This window comes from Borostomias antarcticus (assembly GCF_949987555.1).
Source record: "Borostomias antarcticus genome assembly, contig: scaffold_63, whole genome shotgun sequence".
NCBI classification, from domain to species: domain Eukaryota; kingdom Metazoa; phylum Chordata; class Actinopteri; order Stomiiformes; family Stomiidae; genus Borostomias; species Borostomias antarcticus.
This window is the reverse complement of record NW_028176448.1, coordinates 183,030-199,439: the sequence shown is the minus strand read 5'-3', so window position 1 is coordinate 199,439 and position 16,410 is coordinate 183,030. Positions and strand designations below refer to the sequence as shown.

Genomic DNA, 16,410 nt, shown 5'->3' with positions numbered 1-16,410 from the left:
TAACGTTAATCAGGTATCATTGAGTGTTTGAGATTATGCTAAACGATTCAATATGTTACCTGATTACCACTGTACCTCAGATATCTTGAGGAACCTTGCCAACATGTGGTAAGTTCGCGCAACCATGTAATCCAGCATTGATACCATTGCTTTCAAATCAAAGTTCTGGTTGAGTTGATAACAATATTCAGCAAGGTATTTTGGCAAATGCTTCTGGTTAATACTGTGGTAACTGCCTTTCAGAGAATTTTTGACGTCCACGATCATGGTTTGACCCACGTAAGCAACTCATTAGACATTGATTCGTGACCATCACTTAGTCACCATTGCTGCATGTGAGTGTCAGGCGCCTGCTATTCCTGTGAAGGCATCTAGGCCATTACTGACAACACCACAGGTATGATCACCGAGATGCTTTTTCGCCCATAGTTCCAGCTCCTTTTCCTGTGGACTTGCTACCATGCTGAAATGAATATACAGCTGGTGGTTTTCTCGTTGATTTGCACGGCGGCAACAAATTGGTGTTTATTTTCGGAACCTATTTCCCGTTGGCCTCCATGTGTTTCACCACCTCAGTAGGAATTATCTATTTGTACATGTTCATGCAGGGGATGGCTGTTAGCTCATTCTTTCATTGCCTGCATAAGCTTGTGTTTCAAGCGCCAAGCAGCATCACAAGATATTCCTTGCTGTATCGAGAGCTCCATGGCCGATATGCCATTCTTGGCCTGAGTCATTAACAACATGCCTAGAAACCAAGTGGCAAATGGCCGTTTGCCAGCTGCCATAATGGTGCCACTGGTCAATGATGTCTGGTGGCGGCAGCGGTTGTACTAGTAGAGATCACTGGTTTTTATGGTGCAATACGCCAAGCAACAACACAGAGGACATTCAAACCATTCGGCCACTGCTATTTGAAAAACTGGTACTGCATTGTGGTTCCTAGCCATATTTCTGAAAGAACTCTACAAGGCTCATGCTTTTCTGAAACTGAATATTATGCTTGGCCATGACACACCTCCTACTTCTAGGAAAACCTGTGGCGTAAGTTTAGACGATAAGGAGGATTAGGTTAGATGGTAATTTGAATATATTGTATTTAACACTGCCGCTAACTAATAGTATTAAGTTCTTTTAGAAAAACCATACATTTGCCATGCTGGTAAACAAGCAATCAAAAAACCAAGAAGAAACAATAGCAACAGCCAAAATAATTGATGGACTGACAATTTAATGCTGTTTATGATAGGAATCCAGCTCCCCAGAAATAGAGTGGAAACTTTATAAACCACAACACCACAAAAAAGCGCAAAGACTATCTGTAACATAGGCTCGGCCAAAGTAAGACCTGACAGCTGCCATGGCTTGGCCCCCACCATCCTCAGCAATTCAACTTCTTGCTTTCGCTCTGCAAACCCTGCAGAGAGATTAAAGAAAATCATCATCAGGGATAGAATCCCGGTAATAAAGCTCATTGCCATAAAAACATTGTTCAACATGTGCTCATAATGCCCAAGTTTTTCCAGCTCCAAGGCTGGAATGACCACTTCAAGTGGTACTTTATATTTTGATTTAAGAGCTTGCTGAACAGCAAAGAGAGACTGTCGGCGTTTAAGCTTTATCAAGATAAAATTGATATAGTCAGAGTCTACTCCGTGTGTTTGCCTAGTTTTTCTTAACCCCTCAATCGGAATTAAAATATTACTGTCTAATGATGTTCCAGTTTCCGTCAAAACACCCTGAATAATAAATGGTGTTTTATACTCATCATTTAGGGAAGGAGAAAAGCCATTAGCAATAGTGAGTGTTTCACCTGGCTGATATTGATATTCTTCAGACAGTTCAGCCCCTATAAATGCTGAGTAATCATTCCTGAATGCGGTACCTGTGCCTTTTGACCCGATGAAATTAACCGCTTTCAACTGCATGGTTTCCATGTAACGTGCAGTGCTACCGGTTACAGTATACCCTTTGTGACTTTCATTGGTCGCAACTGGAGTGACCCACTCCATTTCCGGATGACTAGCAATATCTTCATAAATTTCCCAAGAAATAACAGGAGGTGGTGGGCCTATACGGAAAAGACTGTAAAGAACCAAGTGCATTGGTTGGGAAGGGGCCCCAACAATCAAATCTGCCTCCGAGGACACCTGCTGAGCGTAAGACCTTACCGCTTCGTGAATATGACTGATAACCAGAATAAGAGCTACGCTGAAAGCCAGAGCAATAATTGAAATTATGGATCGCCCAGCTCTTTGGCTAAGGCTCTGACGCATAATTTTCATAATGACCATCGGTTTTCTCGTTCCATGGCCAAATTTAATGTTTCCATATCCAGATATCTGTCAAAGCCATCAATACAGCTTTCATCATGGGTTGTGCATATTAGCGTCGCACCATTGGCACGACATTCATCCTGTAAAAGCCGATAGACCGCTTTCTTACCGTAACTGTCCATAGCTGAAGCCGGCTCATCTGCCAGAACAAGTTGAGGTTTACCAATCAGGGCGCGCGCAATCGCAAAGCGCTGCTGTTGGCCCGCACTGTAATTGGAGGCATTTTTAGATAATCTGGATGGATCTTTCAGGTTTAATTTTCTTATCAGGCGAATGCCATCATTTTCAGAAGTATCTGACCGTTTTTCTGCTTCTTCTCTCCTTGTAGGCGAGAAGTAACAAGGCAAAAGAATATTGTCTAGGGCACTAAGATAAGGAACTAGGCGATAATGCTGAAAGACAAACCCGATTGAGTCAGAACGAAGTCGCTGCAATATGGAAGGCCGGATCATACTTATGTTATTTCCCAATACAACCACTTCTCCACTACTAAAGCGGGCTAACCCCGTCAAAGCCCTTAAAAGGGATGTTTTACCGGTACCATTGCCTCCATGAATACATACAGTATCACTTGCATTGATGGCAAGTTCATGGATTTTCAATACTGCTGATTTGCCAATATTATGCTCAAGAGCGCGAACAGTGACGGCTTGAGATCGCATCATTTCAATATCCACGACTTGATGAGAACCAATAATGTTACAAGGGGAACCACAGTTTTGTTTTGCCAGTTTTCTGTGGTCAGCCAAATGTCGATCGCCTTAAAATCAGACAATGCCTCATAAAGTTTGACTCCAACAAACCTGAGTTGCCTAGGCCTTACACAAGGAAATGTTGGATAGCCATTAATTCGCCACGGTTCATGATGAACACTCTGGTCCGTAACACGACATTGAGCAGTAGGTGAAGGCAGAGCAAAATGCGACATCAGTTGAAGCTGGTTAAATAACTGTTCTGAATCCATTTTTTTCTTAAGAAAAAATAAAGACTTTTCTTTAAGGGCAATATAAAGCGTCAGGTTTGCTCTGGAAATACTAATATCAAGCCATATCCGTGTAGGCTCAACAGCTCTGCGCAGAAGGATCTCAGCCATGCTTTCTAGGCCTGAAAATATGAGAAAATACAGCATTGCCATCTTGGTCGACATCTGCGTAATCGTGCGTAAAAAGAGCGCCATGACTAGCTGTATTTGAGCTGGAATCTTGGTTTTCATGCTCAAAGTTATCGGTCACATTCGAATAAAAATAAGAGTCCGCTCGACCAATGGTTATTAACGAATAGAGTTGCTTGCAGATATCTGCACTGTAGTTCCAGTATTTTACTCCTAACCTTTCAGGTATTACATGAAGACCGTAACCTGTTGCTTGTGGTGCGGCTCTTTTGATACGACAATGCAGCCGCTAAAACATCATGGTTTTCGATATATTAGGTAACGAAAAAGAGACGGTTTTATGGTGATATAACACCGTCAACCAAAAAACTACGTAACACCGTATCTTGTGAACGAATCCTGCGCCAATACCCACGATTATTCATTCTTCTCACCAGCTCGTGATCATTTGGACGCCATCATTCAGTACTTGGAATCCACTTTTCAACAAGAGCATGGCACCATGATGGCTATATATAGACTGAAGGTAACGAAGTGTTGCGCCTTCTCCTCTAATGGTATCTGGATAAGCAGGCCAATGATGAGGCGCAGCAATCATCGGTAACAGGGAGCGACGGTGAGCAGAGGAATCACGTCAGGGAAAACACCTTCTCGACAATTGACCAGCTTGTTTGGTTCTGTCGTAGTTAGGCTCCGCAGTTACAGCCAGTGGAAGCTATCCAGCGTGTTTCCGCTGGATGCTTAGTTAAACCTCAATACTGACCAGTACTCTGATGGCATGAGGGGAAAAATTGTCAGCGATGCAATGGAGCGTCCTTATGATCGAACGATTAAACGACATCGTGAGAGTTGCCATGTATGGGTTGGGAAACGACAGGCTATGCAACTGGTATCGGATACGGCTCAAGACTTTGAGGCTTTTTACAAACAGCGTAAGGTTGTGATTGAGCAAACAGAAGACCTGCAGATCATCAGTTTTGACGGTAAGGGCTTGGTGATGCGCTAGGAATGGTTGAGGGGAGCAACACGGAAGAACGCGTATAAGAGTTAGCAGAAGATGCAAACCAAGCTCAGTCCGGGAGAGAACAAAGATCGCCAACGAATGGCACAGGTAGCCACAGTTTATATGGTAAAACCAAATCTTCAAACGGTAGCATCGGTTATGGATATGGATCGGAAGAGCGACAACGTTGTTCAATTCCGTCCTCCCGGGAGGAATGAGAGAGAGTTGGCTAGTGTAAAAAGTGTGGTGGAAGCCGTGATAGAAGAAGCTTTCGAGTAAGTGCTCAGGCTAGATCAGGAGCATAAACGGAAGTTGGTCATTGTTATTGATGGGCACCCTCATCAGCGGAAACGGATTATCTAGATTATGAAAGAGAAGGGAGTTATGGCAACCATCATTATGAACTTTATTCATGTATTTGAATATCTGTGGAAAGCCGGTAACTGCTTATACTACAAGGGGATGAGGCTATTGAAAGCTGGGTGGCAGAACGGTCTATGAAGATACTTATGTGAGAGTCTGACAAGGTGACAAGGAGAATCCGCACAGTGTGAGCAAGAGAGGTTTGACAAAACTGGAGGCCATTGCTAAATGTGTAGCCGAATCTGCAAAAAAACCGTCCCAAGCTCTGCTATGACAAGGTGCTTGATGCTGGCTATCCGATTGCCAGTGGGGTCATTGAAGAAGCTTGCCTCAATTTGATTAATGACCGTATGGATCTTATCTCACCGTGGCAAAGTGGAGTTTGCAAGGGATAGAGGCTGTGTTTAAGCTACGTTCACTGGATTTAAGTGTAGATTGGCAAGTGTATTGTAACTTCCATGAATGGATGCTCTTGCCTTAGTAATCATGGAGGACTACGAATGGGCCGTCGTAGCAAGGGAACCACACCAACGGAATGTGAGGTGGTTCTTTTGATACGACAATGCAGCCGCTAAAACATCAGGGTTTTCGATATATCCGGTAACGAAACCGAGACTGGTTTTTGGTGATCTAACGTTGTCAAACCAATAACTACATAACATTGTCTATTGTGAACGCATTCTACGTCAATACTTTTGATTATTCATTCTCCTCACCAGCGCGTGATCATGTGGACGCTATTATTCAGCACCTTGAATTAACTATCCATCAAGAGCATGGCACCATAGGGAGCTATATCCTGGCTGAAGGCAACGAAGTGTTGTGCTTTCTCCTCCAAGAGTATCTGGATAAACAGGCCAATGATGAGCCGCAGCAATCATCGGTAACGAGTAGCGACGTGGAGAATAGAAATCACGTTAGGGAAAATACCCCTCCGATACCTGACCAGCTTGTTGGGTTCTGTCGTAGTCAGGCGTCGCAGTTACAGACAGCGAAAGCAATCAAGCGTGTTTCCGTTGGATGCTTAGTGAAACCTAAATACTGACCAGTACTCTTATGGCATGAGGGAAGAATTGACAGCGATGTGATGGATCGCTCGTATGGGCGAACTATTAAACGACATCGAGAGAGTTGCCACTGTATGGTTGGAAAACGACAGGCCATGTCACTGGTAGCGGATACGGCTCAAGACTTTGAGGATTTTGACGAACAGCGCAAGATTGTGACTGAGCAAACAGAAGACCTGCAGATCCTCAGTTTTGACGGTAATGGCTTGGTGATGCGCCCGTAATGGTTGAGGTAAGTAACTAGGGAGAACATGCAAAATAGTCAGCAGAAGCTGCAAACTAGGCTCAGTCCTAGAGAGGAAAAAGACTGCAAACAAATGGTACAGGTAGCCACCGTTTATACGGTAAAACACAATCCTAGAACGGCAGAATCGGTCATGGATATGGATCGGAAGAGCGACAATGTTGTTAAATTACGTCCTACAGCCAATAATAAGAGAGTGTTGGCCAGTGTAGAAAGAGAGGCGTAAGCCGTGCTTCCGAGGAAGCGCTCAGGCTAGATCATGAGCAGAAATTCAGTGGGTCATTGTTATTGATGGGCACCCTCATCAGCGGAAACTGATTATAGTGATTATGAAAAAGAAGGGAGTTAAGCTAAGAATCATCATGGACTTTATCCATGTACTTGAATATTTGTGGAAAGCCGGTCACTGCTTGCACAACAATGGGGATGAGGCTAGAAAGATTGGTGGCATGACGGTCCCTGAAGATACTCATGGGAGAGTCTGACAAGGTGGCTATGGGAATCCGGCAAAGTGCGAGCAAGAGAGGTCTGACGAAACTGGCGGCCATTGATAAGCGTGCAGACTATCTTCAAAAAAATGTCCTAAGCCTGCTATGATAAGCGCTTGATGCTGGCTATTCGATTGCCAGTGGAGTGATTGAGGGAGCTTGCCGCTATTTGATCAATGACCGTATGTATTTAACCTAGGTAAAGTAGAGTTTGCAAGGAGTAGAGGCTGTGTTGAAGCTACGCTCACTAGATTCAAGTTGAGATTGGCAGGTGTATTAGAACTTTCATAAGGAATGCTCTCGCCTTCGTAATCATGGAGAACTAATGAATGTGGCGTCGTAGCAAAGGAACCACACCCAACGGAATTTCCACAGACTAGAACAGGGATGTTTCTCTCAGTTTATTCCTTAAAACATCTACATCAGTCAATGTATTGCCTGTTTCTTTTGGAGTCCGAGGGATAAGATAAATAACGTTAGTTCGGCACTTCAATTTTGGCTATGTGCCTTGGATTTTAAGGGCTTGAGGCATAGTGATGTTTTTTGAAAAGTGCCCAATGGCTACTTTGCAGCCAATCAAAGTACTCAAAGCACTCTTTTTCTGTAACATGAATATGTACACAAATGCGGAATCACATGTAGTACATGGGCGTATCTCGTCGAACTCGCGTTAAATAAGATGTAACTATCAATCACTTAACGTCTCCAAACAGTATTCATGACAGACAATTGCAAAGCCTGTTTATATGCCCTAGCCATGGCTTTATTGTGGTCGACAATTGTCACTGCCTTAAACATTGCTCTTAAACACATTACTCCATGGCAACTGGTTTTCTGGTCAGTAGTTACCTCAACCATCCTTCTGACAATTATTGTGATTATTCAGGGTAAAGCAGGAGGGGCTTTCCCAGTTAAAACAATCTTATGGCCTTTTCTTGCTGCTAGGGTTGTTAAATCCATTTCTCTATCATGTAACATTGTTTGGTGCATACGACCTGTTACCGGCTCAACAGGCACAGGCCTTGAATTACAGCTGGCCAATGGCGCTTACCATGCTGGAAGTTCCTTTACTGGGCAGAAAATTATCCGTTCAAAGTCTACTTTGTTGCCTGCTCGCTTATGCAGGAGTAATGATCATATGCACTCGTGGAGAATTTCATAACCATAACTTCTCAAGGCCAACTGGCGTTATTCTAGCACTTTCAAGCACCATTATTTGGGAATTGTACTGGATTTTTAACACTCGCCGTGAAGGTGACCAAGTTGTTGGCCTGTTGATCTGTTTCCTCTGTGGACTTCCATGGATTATTGGTGCCACCGCCATATTCTCCAGCTTCTGGCTGGTTTCCGCAGAAGGTCTGGCCGCCGCCTATGTTGGTCTGATTGAAATGGGTTTCGCTTGTATTTTCTGGCTCAAGGCGCTTAAACTGGCAGATAATGCAGAGATGATCAGCAATATCAGCTATCTTAGCCCATTTCTATCATTGATATTTATTGCCAATATATTGGGATAATCAATTTACACAGACACTTATGCAGGACTGGGTATGATTATTGTTGCCGTGCTAGCACAACAGCACTTATCCAGAAAGTAAATATTATGGCCAAAAATTGTTACTTTGCTTTTAAACAGTTCACAATAGAGCAGGGCCAATGTGCAATGAAGGTCACCACAGATGCTTGCATCTTTGGCTCCATCTTCGGCCAGTCACCTTACCTTCAAGGTAGTCAGTCTATTCTTGATATTGGTGCTGGTACCGGGCTGCTAAGCCTGATAGCTGCACAGAACAGTAAAGCAAGCATTACCGCAATTGAGCTGGATGAGGAAGCATCAAAACAGGCTGAAGATAATTTTGCACAGAGTCAGTGGCCTAGTCAGTTGCAGCTGATCAATAGCTCTATACAAACGTTCTCAGCAACTAGTGAACAACGTTTTGATTGTATTATCTCTAACCCCCCATTTTTTCAGCAGGCATTCAAAGGGAACGATAATCGTAGAAACATGACTCGCCATACGGACAGTCTTAGCTTCACAGATCTTGCAAGCACTATAGGCAAACTCCTCAGTAATAGTGGTGAAGCATGGGTTCTACTACCGGTTGAGTCGGGAGCAACGTTTCTGAACACCGCCACTGCTGAAGGACTTAAACTCATTCGACAAGTAGGGTTACACTCCAGCGTAAACCACCAGAACCATCGCTATATTCTGGTTCTAAAGCACAAAGGAGAAGAAGTAACAGATGATAATGTTAATGAGGAGACTGTAACGATTTATCACCAGCATCCCCATTATACAGAGCAAACCATTGAACTGATGGCACCATATTATCTGGCACTGTGACTATCAAGCAGATAGTTAACTGACCTCAGGCATAGCCGGGAGCTTATTTGATTACGCCCTTTAAGGGCTTTGATTGCGCCCATTGGCGTTCCTACCAATCAAGATGATGTTGATCTCTATTGGTGGTGGCTCTTTTGATACTACAATGCAGCCGCTCAAGCATCATGGTTTTCGATATATCAGGGAACGAAAAAGAGACGGTTTTATGGTGATGTAACGTTGTCAAACCAATAACTCCATAACACTGTCTCTGGTGAACGAATCCTGCCACAATACTTTAGATTATTCGTTATTCTCACCAGCTCGTGATCATTTGGATGCTATCATCCAGTACCTTGAATCCACTATTCAACAAGAGCATGGCACCATAGAGAGCTATATCAGGACTGAAGGCAACGAAGTGTTGAGCCTTCTCCTGCAATGGTATCTGGATAAACAGGTCAATGATGAGCCGTAACAATCGTCGGTAACGAGTAGAGAAGGTAAGCAGAGAGATTAGATCAGGGGAAATACCTGCCGACCATTTACCAGCTTGTTTGGTTCTGTCGTAGTCAGGCGTTGCAGTTACAGTCAGCGTAAGCAATCGAGAGTGTTTCCGCTGGATGCTCAGTTAAACCTCAATACTGACCAGTACTCTGATGGCATAAGAGGGAAAATGTTCAGCGATGTTATAGAATAGTTCTTATGATTAAACGACATCGTGAGAGTTGCTCAAGTATGGTTGGAAAACGACAGGCTGTGCAACTGGTAGCGCATATGGCTCAAGACTTTGAGGGTTCTTACGAACAGCTCAAGGTTGTGATTGAGCAAACAGAAGACCTGCAGATCCTCAGTTTTGACGGTAAGGGCTTGGTGATGCGCTGGGAAGGGTTGAGAGAAGCAACACGGAAGAACGCGCAAAAGAGTCAGCAGAAGCTGCAAACTAGGCTTAGCCCGTGAGAGAGAGATTGTAAACGAATGGCACAGGTAGCCATCGTTTATACGGTAAAACCCAATCCTAGAACGGCAGAATCGGTCATAGATATGGATCGTAAGAGCGGTAACGGTGTTACATTCCGTCCTCCAGCCAATAGTAGAGATTGTGGACCAGTGTGGAAAGCGAGGCGGAAGCCGTGATAGAAGAAGTTTTCGAGGAAGCGCTCAGGGGAGATCAGGAGCAGAAACTGCAGTTGGTAATTGTTATTTATGGGTACAGTCATCAGCGGAAACTGATTACTTGGATTATGAAAAAGGAGGTAGTTAAGGAAATCATTATCATGGACTTTATCCATGTACTTGAATATCTGTGGAAAGCCGGTTACTGCTTACGCGATAAGGGTGATGTGGCTATTGAAAGCAGGGTGGCAGAACGGTCCCTGAAGATACTCATGGGAGAGTATGACAAGGTGGGCAGGGGAATCCGGCAAAGTGCGAGCAAGAGAGGTCTGACAAAACTGTAGGCTATTGATGAGTGTGTAGACTATCTGCAAAAAAAACCGTCCAAGACGCTGGATGCTGGCTATCTGATTGCCAGTGGAGGTATTGAGGGCTCTTACCGCATGTGATCAATGACCGTATGGATCTAACCGTGGCAAAGTGGAGTTTGCAAGGGGCATAGGCTGTGTTGAAGCTAAGCTCACTGGATTCAAGTGGAGATTTGCAGGCGTATTAGAACTTCCGTAAGGAATGTTCTCGCCTTCGGAATCATGGAGAACTAATGAATGGGCCGTCGTAGCAAGGTAACTACACCACTCTGATTCTACAGCCAGTTTCGTAGCTGATTCCTTGAACTCTGCCGGATAGGTTTTAACTTCCTTTTATGACATCTGGACCTACCTTAGGGGGTTTGGAACTACCAGATTTTGTGTGTCGGGATAACTATAACCACTTCAGAATTTTTTACGAAACCGCGTTGTTAACACATGCTGGGTTTTTTATGCCTCCTTAACTGGAACTATTCGACAAATACTCTATCTGTTGTAACAGGTGTTTTAGAAAAGACATTGCCGCTTACCATCCAACGCGGTTGTAGGCAGGAGCTGTAATGATTGAATTGAAAAATCTGACCAAGGTGTTTGCTTCTGGTAGCATAGAGGTCAAGGCTATTGACGTAGTGAATCTCACAGTACCTGAGGGCACCATTTATGGTGTGATTGGTTCCAGTGGTGCTGGTAAGAGTACACTGATTCGCTGCGTCAATTTGCTGGAAAAGCCAACCTCTGGTCAGGTGCTGGTGGATGGTCATGATCTTACTCAGCTTTCTGAGAAATCACTGCGCCAGTCCAGACATAATATCGGTATGATTTTTCAGCACTTCAATTTGCTCTCCAGTCGAACGGTCTACGATAATGTTGCTTTGCCACTTGAGCTGTCAGGCGCAAGTAAAGTGGAGGTTGAGCAGGTGGTTTTGCCATTACTGGAGCTGACTGGACTGGATAGCAAAAGAAACGATTACCCTGCTCAGTTATCTGGTGGACAGAAACAACGGGTTGCTATAGCTAGGTCTTTGGCCAGTAAACCGAAAGTTCTCCTGTGTGATGAAGCCACTTCAGCTTTGGATCCTCAAACCACGCGATCCATCCTTTCCCTGTTGAAAGATATTAATCGGCAGTTGAAAATTACAATTCTGATGATTACCCATGAAATGGATGTGGTGAAAACCATCTGTGACCGTGTGGCAATTATGAGCTTTGGGAAGATTATTGAAGAGAATGAAGTTGTACAGTTCTTTCTTAATCCTCAAACCGAGTTGGCAAAAGAGTTTGTCCTCAGTGCCATTCATGAGAAGCCAGTGGCAGAAATTGAAGCACGTTTTCAGCCAGAACCTTCTGAAGGCGCCAGACCTGTCGTGCGCATTACTTTTGTTGGACAGGGCGTTGTGCAGCCACTGATTACTAGGGCAGCCAGACAATTTAATACGGACTTTAATATTCTGCAGGCAGATATTGAAACGGTAAATGAAAAAGCCATGGGCTTTTTGATGGTAGAGATTATGGGAGAGCCTGAAGGTATTGAACAGTCTCTTCAGTTCCTCAAAGACAATGTCCAAGTAGAGGTGATTGGTTATGTCAGTTGATGCATGGTCACTGTTGTTTAAGGCCCTTTGGGAAACCATCTATATGGTGGCGTTTTCCGGCAGTATAAGCTTCCTGCTGGGTATTCCTCTTGGTATTCTGCTTTATGTCACCAGAGAAGGGCGTATTCTCGAGAATCGTGCCGCCAACATGATATTGGGGTGGATTGTGAATGCTTGGCGTTCCATTCCTTTCATTATTCTAATGGTCGGCATTATTCCACTGACAAGGCTGCTGACGGGGACTTCTATCGGTACCACTGCAGCGATTGTCCCGCTAACGATAGCCGCTATTCCTTTTGTTGCCAGAATTGCTGAAGGTGCATTGACTGAAGTGCCTTCTGGGTTGGTGGAAGCCGCCCAGTCCATGGGAGCGAGCCCTTTGCAGATCGTAACCAAGGTTTTGCTACCTGAAGCCAGACCCAGATTGACTAACGGTATGACGATTACCATGGTTACTTTGGTCAGTTACTCTGCCATGGCAGGAGCGATTGGTGGTGGGGGGCTTGGGGATCTGGGGATTCGTTATGGATACCAGAGGTTTGATGGTGTCATCATGTTGTCTACTGTGGTCGTATTGGTAGCTTTGGTCCAGTTGTTGCAGATGATCGGTGATCGACTTCAGCAGCATTATGATCGTAGCTACTGAATATAAATCAATAATTATGGATAGAACTTTGGGAATAAGCTGACACACTGTGTGTTAACAGGCTTTTGGAAAGTCAGGGGAGTAATAAATGACTTTTAGTATTCTAAACACAGTAAAAATTCTGGCCAGTTCTGCTGTTCTGGCATTGGCAGTGTTGTTGGTTGGCTGTGGTCCGTCTGATGGTCAGAATGGCCATCTGAAGGTTGGCGTAATGGCAGGGCCTGAAGCAGATGTCATGAAAGTTGTTGTGAATATTGCCAAAAAAAACCACAATGTGGACGTGGATCTGGTGGAATTTTCTGACTACGTTTCTCCCAATGTTGCTTTGTCTGATGGCAGTATTGATGCCAACGTGTTCCAACACCGGCCTTACCTAGATAGTATGGTGAAAGACCGAGGCTTTAAGCTAGTAGCTGTTGGCAATACATTCGTTTACCCAATTGCAGCGTACTCCAAGAAGCTGAAAGATATTAGTGAGCTGAAGAATGGCGCCAAAATTGCCATTCCAAATGATCCAAGTAATGAAGGTCGTACATTGATTCTTCTACACCAACGTGGCTTTATCAAACTGAAGGATATCAATGATCTGGAAGCGACACCGGCTGATATTGTTGAGAACCCCCGTAACTTCCAGTTTATTGAGCTGGATGCTGCTCAACTACCACGTTCACTGGATGATGTGGATATGGCCGTTATCAACAATACCTATGCGGTGCCTGCAGGCTACACTCCAACGAGTGATGCCCTGTTTGTGGAAGATAAAGATTCACCTTACGTGAATATTATTGTTGCCAGTGAAGAGAACAAGGAAGATCCTCGAGTGGTTGCACTGGTCAAGTCTTACCAGACTGACACAGTAGAGACAAAGGCCGCTGAGTTGTTTAAAGGTAGTTCTGTGGCAGGCTGGAAATAATATCTTTTAAGGCTGGAAGTGTTTCGCTTCCAACCTTAATGGCTGCTGTTTGTCTTCAGCCAGTTTACTGCTAATATAGCGCTGGATAAGGTTCTGATCAGATCTCTTTTATCCTGTTCTGAAGTGACTTTTTGATCAGTTTCTGTTTGTTGTTGTAATAATAACTTTAGATTATTTTTAGATTGAGTAGCTAGCAAGATGGCTTCATTAGAGTGACTTATGTTTCAGTTTTCCTGCCAGTATTGCAAGGTCTACGAAGTTTTCTACATCTGAACAACCTTCGTACCTTTGAGTATTTGACTCCCTGCTGAGGATTTTGAAATCTGATCTTTCTGGGTAGTTTGCACAAGGCATATTTATCTGTCTTTCACCGCCCTATCAGGAATAAACTGACTCGTAAAAAACACCTAAAATGTGGATGATCGTCCATTGTCTTTTCTGTAAGCCACCTCGTGGCGCTATTGATTATTAATCGTTAACTCATTAATTTCCTGAAAATGGAATGGTGCTGAGCTTTTGATACGTAATGCAGCTGCTAAAATATCATGGTTTTCGATATATCAGGTAACGCAAAAGAGACGGTTTTATGGTGATATAACGTCGTCAAACCAATAACTCCATAACACCGGCTATTGTGAATGTATACTGCGCCAATACCATCGATTATCCATTCTTCTCACCAACTCGTGATCATTTTGACGCTGTTATTCAGTACCTTGAATCCACTATCCAACAAGAGCATGGCACCGTAGAGATCTATATCTAGGCTGAAGGCAACGAAGTGTTGGCCTTCTCTTTCAAGGGTATCTGGATAAGCATGGCAATGCTGAGCTGCAGCAATCGTCAGTAATGGGTAGCAACGGTGAACAGAGGAATTACGTCAGGGGAACACCTCCAGACAACTGACCAGCTTGTTTGATTCTGTAGCAGTTAGGCGTCGCAGTTACAGCCAGTGGAAGCAATCCAGCGTGTTTCCGCTGGATGCTCAGTTAAACTTCAATACTGACCAGTACTCTGATGGCATAGGGGGAAAATTGCCAGCGATGTGATGGATCGCTCTTATGATCTAAGGATTAAACGGCATCGTGAGAGTTGCCATGGTATTGTTGGAAAACGATAGGCTATGCAACTGGTAGCGGATACGGCTCAAAACTTTGAGGCTTTTTACGAACAGCTCAAGGTTGGGATTGAGCAAACAGAAGACCTGCAGATTCTTAGTTTTTACGGTAATGGTCTTGTGATGCACTAGGAATGGTTGAGGAAGCAACCAGAAAGAACGTGCAAAAGAGTCATCTTAGGCTGCAAACCAGGCTCAGTCCGGGAGAGAAGAAAGATCGCAAACTAATGGCGTAGATAGCCACCGTTTATACGGTAAAACCCAATCCTCGAATGGCAGAATCGATCATGGATATGGATTGGCAGAGCGACAACGTTGTTAAATTCCGTCCTCCCACTAGGAAGAAAAGAGTGTGGACCAGTGAAGAAAGAGAGGTGGAAACTGTGATAGAAGAAGCTTTCGAGAAAGTGCTCAGGCGAGATCAAGAGCAGAAACGACAGTTGGTCATTGTTATTGATGGGCACCATCATCAGCGGAACCTGATGACCTTGATTATGAAAAAGAAGGTAGTTAATGCGACCATAATCAAGGACTTTATCCATGTACTTGGTTATCTGTGAACAGCAGGTCACTGCTTACACGACAAAGGTGATGAGGTTATTGAAAGCTGGGTGGCAGAACGGTCCATGAAATACTCATGTTAGAGTCTGATAAGGTGGCTTGGGGAATCAGGCAAAGTGTGAGCAAGAGAGGTCTGACAAAACTGGAGGCCATGGATAAGTGTGGAGACTATCTTCAAAAAAACCGCCCTAGGTGCTGCGATGCCAAGGCTTGGATACTGGATATCCGTTTGCCAGTGGAGTAATTGAGGAGGCTGCCACCATTTGATCAATGACCGTATGGATCTAATCTGAGCAAAGTGTGGTTTTGAATGGTCATAGCTTGTGTTGAAGTTACGCTCACTTGATTTAAGTGGAGATTGGCAGACGTATTGGAACTTACATAAGGCAGGCTCTGGACTTCGTAATCAGGGAGAACTAATGAATGTTGCGTTGTAGCAAGGGGACCACAAAAATGGTGAACGGTGTCGAGTATGTTAGATCTGCAAAATATTCTTCACCTGATCATTGACGCTTTCTATTACTGCCAAGTTTCGCAACATCACTTTAGCAAAGTCCTTCAGCTCTTTTGGTTTCATATTTTTCCTGACTTTCGTTACTAGGTTCAGGCCTTTTTCCTGTAACCAAGCTACCAACTCCTCAGAGACACAGCCATTATCTCCATAAATTCTACCCGTTAACTCTTCGATGAGATTTGGTACTTGGTTACGGTAATCGGTGTTGGCAGTTGTCAGGCAAAAGGATAGAATTTTTCCAAGATGGTTAATGATGCGGTACGCTATGTTCAACTTTGCTAGAGGTTATGAAAGTGTAAAATCCCTGACTTCCCAATTGTTACAGTGTAAATAACGTGAGTTCAACGAGATAATCCATTGCGCTACATAGGTTTTAGCCTTTTTGTACATATGTATGTTACAGGAAAAGAGTGGTTTGAGTAGGGTGAGGTTTTTTTGATACGACAATGCAGCCACTAACACATCATGGTTTTCGATATATCCGGTAACGAAAAAGAGCCTATTTTATAATGATAGAACGTAGTCAGACCAATAACTACATAACCCAGTTTCCTTTTCGTTTCCGGATATATCGAAAACCATGATGTGTTAGTGGCTGCATTGTCGTGTAAAAATAGCCGCACCCAAAGGTATTTCGCCGCTTGGATGAAA

At 43.9% G+C, this 16,410-nt stretch overlaps 1 protein-coding gene across 1 annotated transcript; it reads left to right on the top strand.

The window, feature by feature from the left end:
* Window positions 1–12,865: 12,865 nt before the first annotated feature.
* On the top strand, window positions 12,866–14,473 carry LOC311328466 (putative D-methionine-binding lipoprotein MetQ; the record flags this gene model as incomplete). Its single annotated transcript, XM_084462432.1, has 2 exons — window positions 12,866–13,541; window positions 14,370–14,473. The coding sequence occupies 2 exons, from the start codon at window positions 12,866–12,868 to the stop codon at window positions 14,471–14,473; spliced, it is 780 nt and encodes a 259-aa protein (XP_084318558.1).
* Window positions 14,474–16,410: the final 1,937 nt, after the last annotated feature.